The sequence below is a fragment of the Schistocerca gregaria genome, chromosome 7 (genome assembly GCF_023897955.1).
Source record: "Schistocerca gregaria isolate iqSchGreg1 chromosome 7, iqSchGreg1.2, whole genome shotgun sequence".
In the NCBI taxonomy this organism is placed as follows: Eukaryota; Metazoa; Arthropoda; class Insecta; order Orthoptera; family Acrididae; genus Schistocerca; species Schistocerca gregaria.
In genome coordinates, this window is record NC_064926.1 from 183,108,919 (window position 1) to 183,131,615 (window position 22,697).

Consider the following 22,697-nt stretch of genomic DNA (forward strand, 5'->3'; position numbering starts at 1 on the left):
CTGGATACTTCCCACCAACACCAACCTATCCGAACTCCGGAGATGGGAACTCGCCCTTCAGTATATCCTCTCTTCTCGATATCCGCCAGGCCTCAACCTCCGCTAATTTCAAGTTGCCGCCGCTCATACCTCACCTGTCTTTCAACAACTTCTTTGCCTCTGTACTTCCGCCTCGACTGACATCTCTGCCCTTAACTCTTTGCCTTTAAATATGTCTGCTTGTGTCTGTGTATGTGCGGATGGAGATATGTGTGTGTGTGTGTGCGCGAGTGTATACCTGTCCTTTTTTTCCCCTAAGGGAAGTCTTTCCGCTCCCGGGATTGGAATGACTCCTTACCCTCTCCCTTAAAACCCACACCCTTTCATTTTTCCCTCTCCTTCCTTCCTTCCTGACGAAGCAACTGCCAGTTGCGAAAGCTTGTAATTCTGTGTGTGTGTTTGTGTGTTTTGTTCATGTGCCTGTCTGCCGGCGCTTTCCCGCTTGGTAAGTCTTGGAATCTTTATTTTTAATATATTTTTCCCATGTGGAAGTTTCTTTCTATATATATATATATATATATATATATATATATATATATATATATATATATATATATATATATGCCCACAAGTTCACGCTCTTTTGCCTATGGTGAAAGAATTTTTCATTCAAACAAATAAAAGTGGCCTTTTCTATGCTCTTGATCCAACACGGGAAAAATCCAACAATATTTGCTGGAATATGTGATTGTCTATGTTAGACTCTATAGAAAGCCAATATCTTGTATTTAGTGAAAAGCTCACTGAAAAGGGAGAAGTAACTTTAATTGATGAAATTGATCAGCACGCTAAATTCTCTTCTTATAGTATCTATGCTTTTCCTTTACTGTAATTCTTGTATGTTAGTATGTAATTTATGGCAGGCCTGTTAAAATGTGAGATTTTTTGCTGTCTTTCAAGATGTTCAATGAATTACAATCGGAGAAACTGAAGTTGGACAAATCACCTATACTGCACCTTCTGCTGCCATGAAAGGTAACATTATAACAGCACTCAGGTCAGGTGTCTCAGAAAAAAAATAGCCTCAGAAATGCTACTTTTATGTAAATGCCTCACATTATACTTAGAGGAAAGATAAATTTTTCAGAAGCACCATAAGCTAGCAACTTTTCTCTGGCCAACTATTTCATATTCTAAAACTGATATCTGAAAAAAGGAGACGTGAAGTCATGGCAGAGGTAAGACAAAGAAGCCAGGCAAAACCAAGATTAGTAACATTATCTAACATAAGCCTCACAGGCTCGGATTTCATGTTCTCTTGCCCAAATAGTAGCCAAAGATATGGGAATACTTCATCAGATTGCACCATGGAATCTGTGAATGACCTTATTGGAGCATTGAAATTCAATGAAACAGTTTAAACATTTTCAACAACACATCATTTACAATTATATAGGCTTTTGCAGCAAGAGTTAATTAACATGACAGTTTACTGAGTATGGTTCCACATTGTTCGTAAATAACTATCACTGATTAAACCAAGTAGACTCAGAAGAAGATCACTGTACCCATGGCTGAAATTTTGATTTCATGTGATAGTTATTCACAATAAGACGTGCTCAGAAAACTTTAATTTTAACAGAACATTTGTTTTCATTTTCAGCAGACTTTCATATTCATAGTAGGGCTCACATTGTTGCTGATTTGTAAAACAATATATTAAAAGGCTTTTGTGTATTTCCAATCAGGTGGTGAAAGAGACACGTAATAGCCATGAAGAGATAATTTTCTCACCAAATTCCACATAAGCCCACTACCAGCGAAAGAAAAGAAGTTTTACTTTGTGGGCAAATGTTGACGACAGACGGCTGGAGAGATATGCAAAATGGAAGACAAACAGGAAAATACTTCTTAATTCTTCAGAAGATCACCAGAAAAATATTGTGTATAAAAGTTCATTGAGGTCACTTAAATTATATCTAACAAATGTGATTAAGACACTTGTGAATAAAATAGTGTTTCAAATAGGTTGCACGCTCCCATCTGGCAATGTCAAATTTTATTAAATAACTCTCAGTGATAGGAAGTGGCAATGGTCTGTACATGCTGCATAGTAATGTTCGGCATGTGAGTGTCGGTTTGACACCTCAGTAGCGCAGTACATCTACTTAGCATTGCTCTTGATGCAGCCCACCCAGTGCAATCGACTGTGGTTGGTCCCAGTGCAGCTGACGGTGGAGGGCTGAGGCATCCCAGAGCCATATGCTGTAAGATGGCCGCATTGAGTGCGTCAGGCCAGACTGGAAAAGCCTATAGGCTCAGAGTAATGCATGGTGAGCCACTTTGCACTACTCTGATGTACACTTCCGATGGTTAGCAATGAATTAAATAATATAATAATGGAATAATGTCAATCTTTCTGTGCCTGGGTTACATTTTCAAAACTACAATAGAAATCAGTCTCTTTACTTTTATTGTGATCATGGCAAATTTCAGTGTTTTCATCTTGCAAGGGATTGTCAACCACACAGCACAAGAACATTATCTTTGATGTGGGTGAACTGCCCCAGAAGATAATTCCATAGCATATAACAGAGTGAACTTTGTGACACTAATGTCATCAATACATGGAACTGTCCTAAAGCAAAAGTAACTGATGACAAACTTTTAATGGCCTGGAGGAGATGATATTCCTAACTAACGCTGCTATGTGGAGGCCTAAGAATTTAGTGGTGTATACCTTCTGAATTTTTCTGACTGTACTGTGCAATAGATATCTCTTGTGAGATTTTGTGATGGAAGCTGAACTTTGTATATGTGATCAATGTAGACTTGTGGAACGTATTCAGTAACTAAGTGGTCGAATCTGTGGTTAGACACGGATTGGCACTGGTGACACGATGTAGATTGTCACTTGCTTAGTTGAATCAAGAATGAACCTTTCACTATACAGGACAGTGTAAATTGTTGTGGCAATTACCAACAGATTGAAACTCTGTTTGGGGCAGGCCTTGAATACAAACCCTTGTCATCCACAGGCAAAGTTACAACCACCTGAGCTATCCAGGCACAATTCAAACCCACCCTTACAGCTTCAATTTTTCTAGTGTCTGTTTCCTAGAGTCCAGACTTCACAGATGTTCTCCTGCAAGTCATATTTCGCCACCTGAAAAATCGACAGCAGGTGTGCTGAAAAGTAATGTCTCCGGACTTTTAATGTGAAAACTCGTAAAACTTTTAAAGTAAAACAAACATTACAAACATTTTACATTTTTATTCTTCATGTCAACAGATTTGCAGCTCTCTCCTACTAGAGGGATCCAAATTGTAGCATTTAACTTGGCAGTGTGTAAAGTAACTATGTCAGTGTGTGGGGAACAGCGTTTTATAATCAAGTTCCGAATTTGAAGAGTTCAGAATGACAATTCCACACCACACACAAGCACTGTGACACCTGCAACAATTTCACACCTTTGGTTCACAGCCATCAATCATCCTCCATACAGCCCAGACTTGGCCCCATCACATTTTCATCTGTTTCCAAAACTTAAATAACACCTTTGATGACTTCACTTTCGATAGTGATGAAGCAGTGCAAGTAGGGGTGAGGTTCTGACTCCGTCAACGAATTCAAACATTCTACAGTGACATTTCCAACAAACTGGTCTCATGTTAGGAGAAATGTGTTCATCACCCCAGAGTGATTATGTTAAAAATAAATATGTAGAGATGAAGAATAAGGATGTAGGCTGTTAATAAGGTCTGTTTTATTTAAAAAACTTTATGAGTTTTCACACAAATATTCAAAGGCATTACTTTTCAGGACAGACTGGTAGATATGAATTCTGTCTCAAATTGTGAAATTACCTAATAAATACTTTTCATAATGTACATCACCCAGATGAATGGTGTTATCAAAGAGAACTGTATTATCACAGACAGTGAGGAATAGTCTAATTTTGGGCATATAAATATTGATAAAGTAACAAACGTTCATTTACTGCTAATGCACAACATCTGACGAAGCCCATTTCAGAAAATGATTGTGCATAAGAACATATTTGCAAAACAAAGAGTGAGTTTGAACGCAATACATATCAGTGCATTCATAAGTTAACCTCTCGTTGGGGCAGATGAATGGTCTCTGTAAGACAAATGCCGTGTACAGCAAATTAGGACTCTGTCATCGGACCAATAATATTACAAAGGATCACATATGTTTGTCTACTAACTGAAGTTGTTATCGTGTGGGCACTTTAACATGGCAGTTTTACATGGGAGTGTTTTGAAATAGGGTTGCATAAGATACCGGTAGAGGTCAGACCTGAACTGCTTCATTTACAATGCTGAAAACCTCAGCAAGCAATTGGGTGGTGGCGGTTACCAAATTCTTTGCACACTCCACTTTGCTTTAGGCTGTGCATTGCTCAATGTTTTCTTTTCTTATTTTGAAATGTGTAAAGAGACATATTGGTTCATCACAGTGTTCATAGGTAACTTGAAAAAAAACCTCCAAAAAGCATTGGCAATCCCTCTGAATGTGAGTCAGTTCTGCTTTCACAGAAAACCTGAACACTGGTGTCTGCTGGTAGCTGTACAAGAGAGAGGCCGGGCTTGTTACCCTACGCAGCCACTCACTCTGCAGATGGTCAGAGTCATAGATCGTTATCTCTCACACAGTTGACTGCAGTATTATATACTGTCCACAGTACAGCAACTGGAAACAAAACCAGTCAAAGTATTTTGACCACACCAGGAATCTTCCCGTAAAGAGTGAATAGTTATTTTTGGTTCTACTCCTATAGCTGTGCCAAGTATGGTTGCACATCTATGAATGCCCTTGTAAGGTTTTGCAATACACTAATGAAGGTTTATATGCTTGAGATCCAAAATCAGTCATGAGGCACGTAATCTGGAAAAACAACATGTTTCTTCAAAATGTGATTATTATTACATTAACTACACAAGTTGCACTACCTGCAGGGGCATTTGTGCATGGTTCATGAATTATCTCCAAAGGTTGGAGAAGCACATTGGTCCTGGAGTAAAAGCCATAGATGACAATCGAGAAAGCAACTAAAGCAACACAAGAATCTGAAATATGCATTCATTCTGTTGTTGTACCTCAACCTGTCAACTTTGCATTTACATTGTGATTGAGAGCTAAGAAATTATTGTAATGTTTCACAAAAACAAATGTTTAACATAAAGAGTTACTGTATTTCAGAGAAAACATATATGGCACATCGATCTGCGAACGCTGTATTTATTTATGCAATTAGGTACTGAACTAAATTATTGGCTTCCATAATTTACTGCCGAATCTTACGATGATGTCTGAGATTCATCCACAGTCGAGCACAAAGGTGAGCTTAAATCTTAAGTCATTGTCAGCAATTACCACCAAACTTCTACAAAACTGATCATTAACATCTCAGACATTACACAAGAAACACTGTTCAATAGCTGCTTCTTGTCACAAACAATCATTTGTTGAAAACATAAAAAGAGCCAACAGCAGAAAACAAACGAAGACCACTTTAGGAAAACATTTTGAAGTTTTTGAAAAAGCAAACACCCCAGTCAAAAAGCTCTTATTATAGACAATAAAAACTGTTCAAGTTAATTCTCTCTCTCTCTCTCTCTCTCTCTCTCTCTCTCTCTCTCTCTCTCTCTCTCTTTCTCTATAACAATCAATTTTGATGCACTAAATATTTGTCTTCACGCACATAGTATGGTAACCTTATTAATTTGCGTGTCTGATCATAAAAGCAAGCAAAAAATGTTCAGTAGTTTCAGCACAACATGCAGACCTACTTCTGACTGGCTAGAAGAAGCATGTGAAAAGACTGCAATAGAAGGAGGTGAATGTATGGGACAAGAGAAAGGCTTTGTATCTGGCTTGTTTACTGATTGATGAGCCATGAAGAGCAACAATGGAAGCCGGAGTGCCATGGGAATGAACTAAGATATTTAGAAGGAAAGTAAAACATCTCTGCCTGGGAAGAGGGAGGATTATGGCAGCATTTCAGTTGTGGTAAGATATCTCACAGGAGATGGAGTGGTTGTGAATGTCCTGAATGAATTCATATTTGATATCTTTCTCCAAAGCTTGGGTGATACAACTGATTTACAGGGAGATAATAATTAAATTTAAACTTTCAGAATGCTGTAGAAATAACACCACTGGCCAGAATGACGTCAAATTGCAACGGAATATTATCGGACAAGGGGGAAAGTGTATGGCAGAAGAAGAAAAAAAGTAGTGTGAAAATTTATCAATAGATGGTGTTGTATGTGTCAGAATATGTAAATGAAAACACCTGTCATGCGCACAACCCATCGAAGTTGGTATAAACATTCCAGATACACGGCTTTTCCTCCTTTCGCATCTGCGACATTCGCCATGACTGGTTCAATGCATGATCGTGCTCCACTTGTAAAGCTGTATTACAAGAATGATGATTGTGAACACGTAGCTCTGAAGAAGTTCCGGGCACTGAAGGCTTTGAAAAAAGGCGTTGGTCCGTCGACTGCTGTGGGTGTGGAGATGACGATTTGGAAATTCGAAAAGACAGGTTCTTTTGGTGCGCAACCTGGAAGAGGGAGGAAACGAACTGATTCAATGTCAGTGGAAGCAGTGGTCACAGCAATGCACAAGGAGATGAGTGGTGGGGTGCAAACGTGTAGTGCTCTGACAATTGTCTTTGAGCACAGAGTGTAAAATCCTACAAAATGCCCTTCTTTGCCATCCATTCAAAATTACCCACGTGCACAAGTTGCTTCCTGTTGACCTGCCAGCAAGAAAGCTTTGCCCACTTCCATCTGACAGGATATCTCAATACACAGAATTGTCGTATATGGGCAATGGAAAATCCACACGCAAATCAACCAGTACCACTTGATCCTGTAAAGGTCACTGTGTGGTGAAGGGTTTATGGTATCATTTAGCACTTGATAACATTTTTTCGAAGAGACGGGTGCTTCTGGTCTCGTTACCTGTATTGTCACTGGTAAGCGCTACGAGTGTCTTTTGCGCAACCACATCATTCCAGCTCTCCAACAGCATGGATGTGTGGATGGGATCATTTTTATGCAAGATGGTGCACTTCTGCACATTGAAAATCCAGTTAACCAGCTTCTGAAGCGCCATTTCGGATATGTTAGAATTATCAGCCGCCATTTCCCTACAGCATGGCCGTTCCGATCACTTGATCTTAATCTGTGTGACTTCTGGTTGTGGGACTATCTAAAAGAAGTTGTGTTCAGTGTTAGGATTGCAATCTTAGCTGCACTGAAGGCACACATTGCGCAACACATTCTGAACGTGACCCTGCAAACACTTCGATCAGTTGTGGAATATGATGTTTCTCGATTTCAACTTGTTGCAGAAAACCGTGGACAGCACACTGAACGTGTTTTGCACCTGTCACACAGAAATTAATAATCTGATTTGATTTTGATTGATGCTTTTTATGCAGTTTTTGGCCTCAGGACAATTAAAAACAGAATTTTCCCATCCAATGTGGTATGACCTTGCTGAAGTGGATGGGCTTACGTAACTAACAGTCTCACACCTAAACACCCATGTTCACTGAGTAGTACAGTCTGTTTAACATCAAGCATAAACCTTAGGCATAGTTGTATGATTCATTTGTCATTTGTAGTCTACCACTATTAAATTATAATGCTTACAGTGCTATCTATGGCTACATTTTGTAACTATTTATTTTTCTTCTGCTATGCGTTTTCGCCTTCTCTGATAATATTTCATTGCAATTTGACATCCTTCTGACCAGTGGTGTTATTTCTACAGCGGTTTGAAAGTTTAACTTTAATTATAATCACCCTGTACATAAAACAAAAGGTATCAAAATGGAAAGCTTGTATCAATAGTAAGAGTAGTCAACAAAACCTTTCTCAATAAAATATCTCCACATACCTCTCCATAAGCAAAATCTGGTGGTTCAACAGGTGGATACTTCTTTGGGAGATCAAATGCAACTTCCTCCATAAACCACTTAAATGGCTTACAGTGCAATCTTTCCCTGAGTTCCTTTTGTTTGCTGAGGTCACCAGGATTAATCTTTCGATAATGAGGTCTTCTTTTATACAAATATTCTTTATATTCATCCATCCATACTTCAGCAACACGCCTATAATTCTGTAATCAACAACCAGTTATTTAATAAAGTAATTCAGCAACATAAGAAGTACCATTAATACAATAAAAATTCAGCAGATACTTACAAAACCAGACAAAAATGTGCATTTTTAATTATTTAAGGAGTAGAGGTAACAACTCGCTAAATGGTAGAGGCATTGAATTGTCAAAAGGCACATAACAAGAGTGGGAAGTTCGGTTGATAGCTTTTGGACAAATCCCTCTCATGAGCTATACAAAAAACACACACACACACACACACACACACACACACACACACACACACACACAAAACCTGCACAGCAGCACTGTCCTTGCTGACTACACTTTGGCAGCCAGCACTTCATATCAACTAGGACAGAGAGGCAGCATGTGGATAGGCTAGGAATGTGGCACTGACGAGCTGCTTCTGGTCCCAAGCAGGTGGAATCGTGTGCAGCATATGATGATGTGGAGCAGTAAATTGGAAGGGAGAGCTATAAAAGAGATAGAGGGAGACTGTGGGGAAGAGGGTGTGGGTGTAGCATGCTGAAATTAGGGTCATGGGGCAGGGGTGGAGAAGAACGTGGGGAAAGTGCTAACAGATACTGAGGCCTAAAGGATTTCGAGATCAAAGGATGTATTGCAAGGGCACCTGCCATCCATGTAATTCAGAGAGACTGGTGTTGCGGGAGGTATGCAGACGGCACAAGTTGTCAAGCAGTCCTGAATGCTGGGCTCAGCAGTGTGTCCCACCACTGGGTTATCGACACTGGTCTTACTCACAGTTTGGCAGTGGCAATTCATTTGGGTGGACAACTAGTTGGTGGCCACACCCACATAAAATGCGGTGCAGGAATCATGGCAGAGCTAATAAACCGTATGATTGCCTTCATTGCTAGGCCCAGCTCTTACAGAATGGGACTGGATGGTATAGAAAAGTATAGTATAGTATAGGATAGGACAAGTCAGTGACATGACTGGAGTAGGATATGCTTCATGCATGTAATGGAGGGATCTTGCAACTGGGTCATCCACCGGGGCGTGACCTATATGTCAAGAATTTTGGAGTACATGTGGCATGGAGATGAGCTATGATACCGAGTAAATTGGATGGTTCGTTAGTTATAAGTTCCATAGATCATTTGAATGATTCTTCTATCAAAATTATATAAAATGAGTCAGTTTACTGTATATGTATACATATTAATATTAGTCCTACTTAACGAATTATACTTAAGAACAATGCTTTTTTATTACAGTCTACCTGTTTTAAGACAGAAATCTGTCCATAGAATAGGAGGAGTTGTTCAGGAAAAATGCTTTCAGGGATTTATAACTCACTTTTCTAACTGTCAGTCCTTTTATATTATTGGAAAATAAAATTTTGTTATTGCATACTGTACACCTTTCTGAGCCACTGACAGTTTTAATCATGGACAGATTATTTTTTCTCTAATGTTGTAGGTATGGACATCACCGTTCTTCTGAAATTGTCATGGATTGTTCATCATGAATTTCATTAGCGAATATATGTACTGTGATGGCACAGTTAAAATATCAAACTCCCTTAAGAGGTACCTGCATGACAACCATAGGTGAACACCACATTTTATTTTTACTGCTCACTTTTCTGCAATCAATACTTCATTTTTAAGCGGTAATTTATTTCAGAAAATTATCACATAAGGCAATATTGAGTGACAATATGTCAGGAGGTCGATTCATTTGTTTTCAAGACTAGCAGTTACATGAAGAGTAAGAGTAGCTGAACTCAATTGTTTGAGAAGTTCTGTAATTTGTTTCTTCCAGTCTACATTTTCATCAATGTGTACACAAAAAATATAGAGCATTTTACTCTACTTACTGACTCCAGCTCATGTGCTACAGCCGTAATTTTTCCCGAGGGCATGCAGCTTTACTGTATGATTAAATGATGATGGCGTCCTCTTGGGTAAAATATTCCGGAGGTAAAATAGTCCCCCATTCGGATCTCCGGGCGGAGACTACTCAAGAGGACGTCGTTATCAGGAGAAAGAAAACTGGCATTCTACGGATCGGAGTGTCGAATGTCAGATCCCTTAATCGGGCAGGTAGGTTAGAAAATTTAAAAAGGGAAATGGATAGGTTAAAGTTAGATATAGTGGGAATTAGTGAAGTTCGGTGGCAGGTGGAACAAGACTTTTGGTCAGGTGACTACAGGGTTATAAACACAAAATCAAATAGGGGTAATGCAGGAGTAGGTTTAATAATGAATACAAAAATAGGAATGCGGGTAAGCTACTACCAACAGCATAGTGAACGCATTATTGTGGCCAAGATAGACACAAAGCCCACGCCTACTACAGTAGTACAAGTTTATATGCCAACTAGCTCTGCAGATGATGAAGAAATTGAGGAAATCTATGATGAGATAAAAGAAATTATTCAGGTAGTGAAGGGAGACGAAAATTTAATAGTCATGGGTGACTGGAATTCAAGAGTAGGAAAAGGGAGAGAAGGAAACATAGTGGGTGAATATAGATTGGGGGAGAGAAATGAAAGAGGAAGCCGTCTGGTAGAATTTTGCACAGAGCATAACTAAATCATAGCTAACACTTGGTTCAAGAAACATAAAAGAAGGTTGTAGACATGGAAGAATCCTGGAGATACTAGCAGGTATCAGATAGATTATATAATGGCAAGACAGAGATTTAGGAACCAGGTTTTAAATTGTAAGACATTTCCAGGGGCAGATGTGGACTCTGACCACAATCTATTGGTTATGAACTGTAGATTAAAACTGAAGAAACTGCAAAAAGGTGGGAGTTTAAGGAGATGGGATCTGGATAAACTGAAAGAACCAGAGGGTGTACAGAGTTTCAGGTAGAGCATAAGGGAACAATTGACAGGAATGGGGGAAAGAAATACAGTAAAAGAAGAATGGGTAGCTTTGAGGGATGAAGTAGTGAAGGCAGGACAGGATCAAGTAGGTAAAAAGACGAAGGCTAGTAGAAATCCTTGGGTAACAGAAGAAATATTGAATTTAATTGATGAAAAGAGAAAACATAAAAACGCAGTAAATGAAGCAGGCAAAAGGGAATACAAATGTCTCAAGAATGAGGTCGACAGGAAGTGCAAAATGGTTAAACAGGGATGGCTAGAGGACAAATGTAAGGATGTAGAGGCTTATCTCACTAGGGGTAAGATAGATACTGCCTACAGGAAAATTAAAGAGACCTTTGGAGAGAAGAGAACCATGTGTATGAATATCAAGAGCTCAGATGGCATCCCAGTTCTAAGCAAAGAAGGGAAGGCAGAAAGGTGGAAGGAGTATATAGAGGGTCTATACAAGGGCGGGGTACTTGAGGACAATTTTATGGAAATGGAAGAGGATGTAGATGAAGATGAAATGGGAGATACGATACTGCGTGAAGAGTTTGACAGAGCACTGAAAGACCTGAGTCGAAACAAGGCCCCAGGAGTAACAACATTCCATTGGAACTACTGACGGCCTTTGGAGAGCCAGTCCGGACAAAACTCTACCATCTAGTGAGCAAGATGTACGAGACAGGCGAAATACCCACAGACTTCAAGAAGAATATAATAATTCCAACCTCAAAGAAAGCAGGTGTTGACAGATGTGAAAATTACCGAACTATCAGTTTGATAGGTCACAGCTGGAAAATACTAACACGAATTCTTTCCAGACGAATGGAAAAACTAGTAGAAGCCGACCTCGGGGAAGATCAGTTTGGATTCCGAAGAAATGTTGTAGCACGTGAGGCAATACTGACCCTACGACTTATCTTAGAAAATAGATTAAGAAAAGGCAAACCTACATTTCTAGCATTTGTAGACTTAGAGAAAGCTTTTGACAATGTTAACTGGAATACTCTCTTTCAAATTCTAAAGGTGGCAGGAGTAAAATACAGGGAGCGAAAGGCTATTTTCAATTTGTACAGAAACCAGATGGCGGTTATAAGAGTCGAGGGACATGAAAGGGAAGCAGTGGTTGGGAAGGGAGTGAGACAGGGTTGTAGCCTGTCCCTGATGTTATTCAACCTGTATATTGAGCAAGCAGTAAAGGAAACAAAAGAAAAATTTGGAGTAGGTATTAAAATCCATGGAGAAGAAATTAAAACGTTGAGGTTTGCCGATGACATTGTAATTCTGCAGAGACAGCAAAGGACTTGGAAGAGCAGTTGAAAGGAATGGACAGTGTCTTGAAAGGAGGATATAAGATGAACATCAACAAAAGCAAAACAAGGATAATGGAATGTAGTCGAATTAAGTCAGATGATGCTGAGCGAATTAGATTAGGAAATGAGACACTTAAAATAGTAAAGGAGTTTTGCTATTTGGGGAGCAAAATAACTGATGATGGTCGAAGTAGAGAGGATATAAAATATAGACTGGCAATGGCAAGGAAAGCGTTTCTGAAGAAGAGAAATTTGTTAACATCGAGTATAGATTTAAATGTCAGGAAGTCGTTTATGAAAGTATTTGTATGGAGTGTAGCCATGTATGGAAGTGAAACGTGGACAATAAATAGTTTAGACAAGAAGAGAATAGAAGCTTTCGAAATGTGGTGCTACAGAAGAATGCTGAAGATTAGATGGGTAGATCACATAACTAATGAGGAGAATTGGGGTGAAGAGGAGTTTGTGGCACAACTTGACAAGAAGAAGGGACTGGTTGGTAGGACATGTTCTGAGGCATCAAGGGATCACAAATTTAGCATTGGAGGGCAGCGTGGAGGGTAAAAATCGTAGAGGGAGATCAAGAGATGAATACATTAAGCAGATTCCGAAGGATGTAGGTTGCAGTAAGTACTGGGAGATGAAGAAGCTTGCACAAGATAGAGTAGCATGGAGAGCTGCATCAAACCAGTCTCTGGACTGAAGACAACAACAACACTATATCTGTTGTACACAACTGTACAGAGCATTTTCTCAAAATTTAGGGAGAGACCATTTTTAGAGAACTGAAAATCTCTTCGGCCGTTTTCTCTCTAATGGTATTGATTATAACACTAGTATCATCTGCAATAGCATCAATTCCGCTTGTTGAATATTAACTGGAAGATCGATCAGTCACACATTAAGAAATAGGAGCAGAACCAAAATTAAACCCTGTGGGATTCCCTTTGAGATTTCTCCTCAGTCACAATTTTTTTTTTTTTTTAACTCAGAACACAATAAGAAATCTGGTTATAAGAAAACAACAACCTTTATTTGAATCATGGCGTGACACCATAACAAAGAGAAAACATAACTATTTGATAATTTGTGCAAAAGAGACCAGTTGGTGTCAGTTCAAGACAATCTTAAGGGAATTCACCTGCCATGGGCTGCTGGTTTACTGCCACAGGTGACTGAGGAGCTGTCCACTTTTGGTGGCCTCTGGTGGATATGCCTGGAGCTGACAAGAGGCACATGAATGAAACACGCGCCACAGCCTCAGTGATGGAGGTGTGATAACATGCAGATTATTACACACATTCCTCCTTGAGGAGAAGAGCACCCATATGCTGGCTATTTTGCAGTGCTCAGGTGGTTGATACATCCATGATGTCAGATGCATTCATCCTGGGCACAAACAGTTTCTGGTCGGTGCAAACATGTACACTGGGGTGGAAGTGGTGCAAGCATGATGTGAGTCTAACTCCTCCTCCTGGAGAGAAGGCTGAGGACTCTTGACTCCTCAAAGGAAGTGGGCAAGATGCCATCGGATACAGTGCCGGGGGCCAGGAACTGGAGAGCCATAGTGTCTGGAGGCAATGTAGGAGGGGCCTGCAATGGGGTGGCAGGTGCTGGTGGCAGGGAAGGCAGTGCTGACACCAATGGAGGAGGCATCCATTGTGGTGTAGGACCAGCGTGCAGGTGCACTGATAAAGACCAGCAGGTGACAGGCCATGACCAGGTGCTCCACCTCGTGGTTAATACCAGGCCAAAAAATATGCCTAAGTGCCAACTGTTTGGTGCTGGAGGCTTCCCAATAACCTTAATGCAACAGGGCGCTCCCAACAAAGCAGCACAGGAATCACAAGCTGTGGAGTACCCCCTTCTGTCGACATGAGGAAGACACCATGAAACAACGAAAGACAATGATGAAAGGTGTAGAAGCTCTGCAATGAGTCAGATGCCCATGCCAGCAGACTATCAGGCCACCTGTGTTGTATAATGTGCACTGGATCTGGAGCTATCACCAATGCAATCCTGGAGCTGGTAATGGGGAAACTATCAACAGCCTGTTGTGCTTCTGTATCATGTTGAAAAGCAACTGTTCATTCAAACAATTGGGTCCTATGGGTAGCCAAGACAATGCATATGAATTTGCATGCTGTGACATACGACAGAAATGAAATGAAACCTAGTCAGTGCATCTACCGTTGTCTTACACGTAAGGTGGCACCACCCATAACTATGGGTATGGTGGTGCCATCTATTGGTAGAGAGATTGATGTGTGCGCACCGTTTCATGTTGTATAGGGCCAGCATGGTTTCACACCGAAGAGAAGGTGGTCACACAAGTTATCGTCCACTACTGAAATGCAGGCAAGTAAGCAGGAACAATGAGGAGTGATTCAATTTTTGGCAGTGGAGGGAGTTGGAGGCTGTGAAATGTATCGATGGATGAAGGTTGTGTATGGTGAGTACAGTGTGAGTCGTTCAAGTGATGTGGAACGGCGCATACGATTCCTTGAGGGGCACATGTCACTGAAAGACGACGCATGTCCTGGACAGGCTCATCATGTCATCACACCAGAAATGGTTGTGGAAGTGAATGCTTTAGTCTTGCTAAAGCTAAAGCTTGCTTTAGCTACATCAAGCTATTCAGGATCAGACAGCAGCCTACTATCTTCTTCAAGGATGGAATCGACTGGGTAGTGTCGCAATGGGATAAATGTGCCAACAGTTTTGGTGACTATTTTTGAGTATCTGTACCATGTATAACTACATTTTTTAGTTAATAAAATCATTACTGTTACTTTACACTAGTGACCGGGTTTCATTTGAATGCCCCTTATAGATTTCATAATTATACCTTGACAAAAATAAGGCCCAATGCTGAAGGCAATTAGCAGTTTTGTCAGGTAAAGCAGCTGAATGGAAAAACAAGGAAACTCAGGGTTTACGACCGGTGACTAAGTGGAATTTTGTACCATGTAAGAGTGCATGGAAAAACTGGTAGAAGTCGACTTCGGGGAAAATCAGTTTGGATTCCGTAGAAATGTTGGAACACCTGAGGCAATACTGACCTTACACCTTATCCTCGAAGAAAGATTAAGGAAAGGCAAACCTATGTTTCTAGCATTTGTAGACTTAGAGAAAGCTTTTGACAATGTTGACTGGAATACTCTCTTCAAATTCTAAAGGTGGTGGAGGTAAAATACAGGGGGTGAAAGGCTATTTACAATTTGTACAGAAACCAGATGGCAGTTATAAGAGTCGAGGGGCATGAAAGGGAAGTAGTGGTTGGGAAGGGAGTGAGACAGGGTTGTAGCCTATCCCCGATGTTATTCAATCTGTATATTGAGCAAGCAGTAAAGGAAACAAAAGAAAAATTTGGAGTAGGTATTAAAATCCATGGAGAAGAAATTAAAATTTTGAGGTTCGCCGATAACACTGTAATTCTGTCAAAGAAAGCAAAGGACTTGGAAGAGCAGTTGAACAGAATGGACAGTGTCTTGAAAGGAGGATATAAGATGAACATCAACAAAAGCAAAACAAGGATAATGGAATGTAGTCGAATTAAGTCGGATGATGCTGAGGGAATTAGATTAGGAAATGAGACACTTAAAGTAGTAAAGGAGTTTTGCTATTTGGGGAACAAAATAACTGATGATGGTCGAAGTAGAGAGGATGTAAAATGTAGACTGGCAATGGCAAGGAGAGAGTTTCTGAAGACGAGGAATTTGTTAACATCAAGTATAGATTTAAGTGTCAGCAAGCGGTTTCTGAAAGTATTTGTATGGAGTGTAGACATGTATGGAAGTGAAACATGGACGATAAATAGTTTGGACGAGAAGAGAATAGAAGCTTTCGAAATGTGGTGCTACAGAAGAATGCTGAAGATTAGATGGGTAGATCACGTAACTAATGAGGAGGTATTGAATAGAATAGGGGAGAAGAGGAGTTTGTGGCACAACTTGACAAGAAGAAGGGACCGGTTGGTAGAGCATGTTCTGAGGCATCAAGGGATCACAAATTTAGCATTGGAGGGCAGCGTGGAGGGTAAAAATTGTAGAGGGAGACCAAGAGATGAATACACTAAGCAGATTCAGAAGGATGTAGGTTGTAGTAAGTACTGGGAGGTGAAGAAGCTTGCACAGAATAGAGTAGCATGGAGAGTTGCATCAAACCAGTCTCAGGAATGAAGACCACAACAACAACAACAACAACAACAACAACCCAACAACAACAACAACAACAATACATGAAATTTTCTGATGACGTAAACGATCCCAAGCACCTCTTTTTGACCTGCAAATAGTGCTGCTGAATTGTGCTGAGTGTTTTGGATGCAAAAGCAATAGGTTGCTCAGAGCCACATGACAATGGGCCAGACTGTCCCCACCCCATGCTGGAAGGCTGTAACGCAAGGCATGGAGTGCAACTTGTTTTTGAGATACACAAATGCATGTGCACAGGCTGGCGAACACTTCCAAGGAAAATTTTTACAAATCAACTGGTGTAGAGGTTGAGTCAATGTGTCTACACCTGGAAAAGAAACCTGTGATAGTAAGCTACATTACCAATAAACACCTGCAGTTCCTGCAAACTGGACAGCCATGATAGCGGTGACATGCTGGTCCAGGGATCTAACACCTGTTGGGAAAGTTCATGACGAAGGTACTCAGTCAAGGGATGGAAAAAATGTGACTTACTAAGACTACATTAAGGGCCTGCATTGGGTAAAACAGTAAAGAGAGAATGGATGTTATGTAAGTGTTCTCTCGTCATATACCAGTGACGACAGTACTGTCAAGATAGTTGATGCAGCAAATAACATCAGACGTAATTCATTGAAAAAAGCATATGAATGTAGCTAGGGCACTAGTCACTGCAAACATTAAACATTGATAGTGATAAGGGCCAAAAGGCATGTTCACAACAAGCAATCGTTTCGAGGCGTCATCAAATGGAACCTACAGATAGGCCTCAGCTAAGACAATCTTTGAAAAGAATTGGCTCCCAGCCAATTTTGCAAGTAACTCATCAGATCGAGGCAGATACTGTGTGTCAATAACAGACTATGCATTTATGGTAACTTTAAAGTCACTGCAAAGTCGGGACTGACCCAACAGCTTTTTTACAGTCAATAAAAGCATAGCCCACACAATCATTTAACTTGGTCAAACAACACCAAATGATGTCAAGTGATTCAGTTCAGATTTAAGTTGGTCACATAAAGTTGAGTATCTTCGTCATGAACTTTCCCACAGGTATGGGTTATGCCCACAAAAAAATGCAGCCAAGTTGAAGGTTCAAGTGCGGTATGTGCCATGAAACTGGTCACACACAATAAACACTCAGGAAAAAAAAAATCTGAAAATTCAGAGCACAATGAATCTACAGCTAGATAAGGAATCTGACCTGGCACAGTATGCACACAATCATTAATAGAAAATTCAAAACCAACGAAAGTGTCTAACCCAACAAATTCTCAGTATGGGGATCATTAAGAACCAAATATGTGATAGGATGGACAACAGGTTTGTAGGCCATAGAAGCTGTAAATTAACTTATAACAAGAATGTTTTGTTTATTGAAGCTTACAAGATTGTGTTTGACAGGTGCCAAGGTGAGGAGCCCAGTCACATTCGAGAATTGAGGACCGAAACTGCTGCTCTAGTGTCCATTTGCAGCGACAATGTTTTATGCAGCACAGCTTATTCTGACCCACATACAACAATGAAAAATAATGAATGTCCATATCTATTTGTTCAGAGAAAGGCCAAGAACAACAAACGAATGTAGTGTGGCCGTTCTTGTGACACTTGTCATGTCCGACCACCTGGGGTATGCTGATCTCTCATGTTGCACAAAGCAAGAGGAGCAGGAAAGAAGTGCTGTAATTTATCCCTGCAGTTGTGGGCTGCCGCCGGGTTTGTCCACTGTGGCTAGGTTTCCCAGTCTGCCCAGCAGCATCATCCTCTTTGCTCAGTGAACCTGCTGCTACGCGCTGTTGTGGCTCACTAACAATGATGGTGATGCCCCCCAGGCCTCAATTTATTGGTCTATGATACAGGAGACCTCAAAATATGTCAAACACTTCATTCAAGGATAGATCTTTACACTGAAGGACCAGCTGACGAAATCAGTTTTCAAGTGTGAGGGGGATGAATACGTCGCAAACCATGGAGTAACCATAGAATTTTTTGGAGTTTTTAGCAATAAAGCAACACGTACAGCTTAGACCCTGGAGCTCCAGATCCTAAAGCTGATACGATTAATGTGTTTGCTTGCAGCACTGGTAAAACTCTATGCGAGTGGCAATAACATGGGTGCACTTGCAATGTTAAGAAGACAACAAACTACATTTCATTCTAGGAAAGTGAGGCTGGTCCTTGCAAGGGGGCCAACAGACAAAAAAACTGATACACATGGGAGGAAACCACAAAACAAAAGAATCCTCACAAATGTCCTGGTTTTGCACCCTAAATGCAACAGAGTGCTGGCAGAGCCACTTTTCATAAGCTTCCCAGTCTTCAGTAGAGTAGTTGTACAGTGAATATGGTGGCAGGTGCAATGGAAACAGCGGAGCATGAACAGACAAAATAGCCAAGAGTTTATCCAAAGTTGCTGCTGGTGGAGAAGATATTGCAGGACAGTCACTTAAGTCATGCATACGAAAGTTCTTCTCGCTGCCACCTGTGTTCTAACTCTGAACACAATAAGAAACACAGTTATAAGAAATCAACAACTTTATTTGAGTCAGGGTGACAGCACAATAGAAAGACAGAACATAATTTTGGGAACTTTAGAATGGTAAGTCAATACAAAGAGGCCACTGGCTTCCTGCTGCAGGTGACTGAGGTGCTGTACACAGTCAGTAGCCTCTGGTGGAAATACAGGGAGCAGCTGAATGGCACGCTACTTGAATGATATGTGTAGTGACAGAGGTTTAACAATGCGTGGGTTACTATGATTTTATGTCCTTCCAACACTGTTTGAATTATCAGCACAAATTTCTGCATTCTCTTTGTTAAATATGATTCAAACCAGTTGCATGTAAAGCCATCAATTCCTTAAAACTTGAGTTTTTCTGAGAGTGTAACATGATCTATATAAACAAATGCCTTGGAGAGACCTCAAAAAGAAGTACAAACTGTTTATATTTTATAACAGCTGGTATAAGTGAATGTATAAATAGCACGCTCAATTGAGCAAACCTTCCTGAGTCCACACTGTGATATGCCGCATCAACTGTTTCACATTAAATGTGCGACTACTCTACAGTACATTTAAATATTTTGCAAATGATGTCAGTAAGGGAATTTGATGATAATTATTGAAGTCTTTGTCTTTCTTACAAACAGATTTAACAACTGGATATTTTAATAACCTGTCTGGAAAAATTCCCTGTGCCAGAGATGCATTACATACATCTCTCAGTACATTACTGATTGAGTTAGCACACCTTTTCAGAATTCTGTTTGAAATAATATCAACACCACGTGAGCTTTTGTTTTTCAGAATGTTTATAATCTTATTAAATTCAGCAAAAGATACTGGTGCTACTTCCAGCTGGTTACATTTTTGTGGAATGTTATTTTTAATTTATTCTGTTGCTTCCTCAACTGAACCATTTAATTCCATTTTTGGTGCTACATTTGGGAAGTAATTTTTACAAGTATTCACAACTTGTGAATAGTCAGTCACAACACTGTCATTTAGTTAGCTGTTTGTGTATCCTGTACACTGACTGACTGTTCTGTCTCTCATCTGACAGTGCCCCATATAGTTTTGATTTTATTATTAATTTCTGTCAGCATGCACTTACTTCTCCACATTTCAATGAATTTCCTTAAAATATTACAGTATTTTTTGTTGTTTGGAATCAATTTTGAATCTTGATTTATTCTGGCCTTTATACAGGGTGTTACAAAAAGGTACGGCCAAACTTTCAGGAAACATTCCTCACACACGAAGACAGAAAATAGCAAGGCTGGCCACAGCATGCCAAACTTCATACATGCAGGGTGTGCAGGCCCGGCCTGTCTCAGCTTTTCAACAACATTACAATATCATGCAGAAACATGTTAAAGATTTATTTGACAATGAAAGTTCGCATCATAACAACAATCAACAAATAAGATTCATTGTTCTGCATATCAAGAAGCACATTGTGCTAAATTTGTAGGCACAGACCACATAAAAAAATTTGTGGTACATACAGTAAAATTTCCATGTTAGTTAAGTCAAGAATCATGTCTGGAACAATTTTTTTAATTTAAAACTTGCTATTGTTGAATTTATGAAGGTAAAAGGAATGCAGGAAAAAAATTAGAACATCTATAACTGATTACAGGCCTCACATTTTAACAAGACTTGACATCACACTGCCCGCAGTAAGACACTGCAAGGTGAGAAACAACTTTTTTCTGATTTGACATGGATGCATTTAAAAAGAAATTTGAGTTTTATAAGGGTCACAGTCTGAGAAATAGTCCAGTTTCCTTAGCTTACTGGTGTTAAACAAAATGTTCGGTTTAAAGAATTCATTGTGGTATTGGAGGTATTACAAGGAAAGTTTCCTAAACATTTTGAGGACACTGCCATATTACATCCATTTTTTCTGTTTTCGTGACTGTTTGCCATTTCAGTTGAAAGTGCCCCTGTGCATGTGCAGATGTAATGGATTGATGGGCAAGGTAATTCCCATTCTAAAGACAAATCCCCTTAACGCTGAAACTCTTCAGGAGGTCTACATTGCTTTCCTCAGGTAGAGTTTCAACGTCTCCATAATGAGCTTGCAAAAGTACTACAATATTTAGACCAACGTGTGTGTGTGTGTGTGTGTGTGTTGTGTGTGTGTGTGTGTGTGTGTGTGTGTGTGTGTGTGTGTGTGTGTGTGTGTGTGTGTGTGTGAAGGGTTGTCCAAAAGCTAGCAAGCTAAGTTCTTGCCTTTCAATGACTCAGCACCTCTACTACTCAGCCGACTGTTAGCTTTGTTCTTTAAATTATTAACAGTCAACCAGGATGTTCCATAACTGTAGTCTTATTTTTAATTCATTCTTTCTCAAAATAAAAATGATCAACTAGACCAATAAAACAGCAAACGAGAGCTAAGGAAGTGGAGTTAACATAAATGAGAACTATGGTCTTGTCTTTAATTGGTTCTTTCTCAAATTAAAAATGATCAACCTACAGCAATAAAATAGCAAACGAGAGCTAAGCAAGTAGAGCTAACATAAATAAAAACTTTACCACACATACAATGACAAATCAGTCTTCAATGAATCTAAAGAATATCTGTGTCAACATGTTATGTTGGGAAAAGATTGTTCTCTGTACCATTCAAAAAACAAAGGCTCCACAAATAATGTAAAATGAGCTAAAATAATTCCTTGCTTGAATCTGGTTTTCCATATTGTTTCGTTAGCTTTATATTCATCTACTGCCTGGGAAATATATATATATATATATTGAATACTTTAGTCTATATTTCGTGGACATCACATTTGGAATTTTTCTTGTAGCCTTGTTAAAATAATCCATAACCCACTTATTCTCATACTTATTAACCTTCAAATTTATCATACATGGAATTAATTAGAACAAACCCTTCCAACAAAATCGCCTTTCCCTGGATTAGGAAATGGAGCAAACTTTCTGTAAATGTGGCCCACACGAGAACATGGTGCATCTACCATTTGTCCACCACACTGCCAAATCTGCAACAGATAGAGCATCATTATTGGTAGAAAGAGGGAAACAACAAGATTAAACTTCAGAATTCGATTAACATGTGTTGTACCTTGAAAGAGAGCTCATACTGTTCACCTCCCCAGATTTCAAGTCCCTCATCATAGCCACCCAGTTCCCAAAAGAATTTAGAGCTGATAGCAAACAATCCTCCAGCCATTACTGGGCTCCTATAAATGAGCAGGTTAACACACATAAAGCAAGTATAATGCAATTGTGAGAACTTAACATTCAGGATATGAAAAGGACAGGTAAGCCAAAATTATAACTATCTCTTGTGTAAAGGTATAAAAATAAAACCATACAAATAAATTCAGTGGCTGATGAACAGACACAGTAAGTGCAGCATCTCAAGCTTTCTAAAGCAAAGATTTCTTCTTCAAGCCACACTAAAAGAAAAAGTGACAAAAAATAAAGAAAAGAAACATTTTGGGAATAGTGAGTGCTCTTTTTGTATGCCCTGAATCTAATCTGCAGTTCACTTTTATGAATGATTCAGTTTCATGTGCCACTTCACCTGGAGTCCTGAATTATTATTCCTCTTCCTTCTTTTTTTTAACCCTTAGCTCCTAAGCTCACTCTTCACCTCTATCTGAAATGGACTCTTCCTTCCTTTCACCACCTCAAGAAAGACACTTTGATACCTATTAAACTTTGCA

The 22,697-nt window shown here is 39.6% G+C and overlaps 1 protein-coding gene across 5 annotated transcripts in view; it reads right to left on the reverse strand.

Annotated features, from left to right (window-relative positions):
* Positions 1-22,697, reverse strand: part of LOC126281268 (N-acetylgalactosaminyltransferase 6) — a 217,584-nt gene that overhangs the window by 101,895 nt on the left and 92,992 nt on the right. For all 5 annotated transcript variants that reach the window (XM_049980091.1, XM_049980088.1, XM_049980087.1 and 2 more), the window contains 3 exons: positions 22,091-22,208; positions 21,897-22,007; positions 7,922-8,143 (listed from right to left, as the gene is read on the reverse strand). In XM_049980091.1, the coding sequence (XP_049836048.1) occupies positions 7,922-8,143; positions 21,897-22,007; positions 22,091-22,208 (451 nt within the window). The remainder of the gene's footprint in view (positions 1-7,921; positions 8,144-21,896; positions 22,008-22,090; positions 22,209-22,697) is intronic.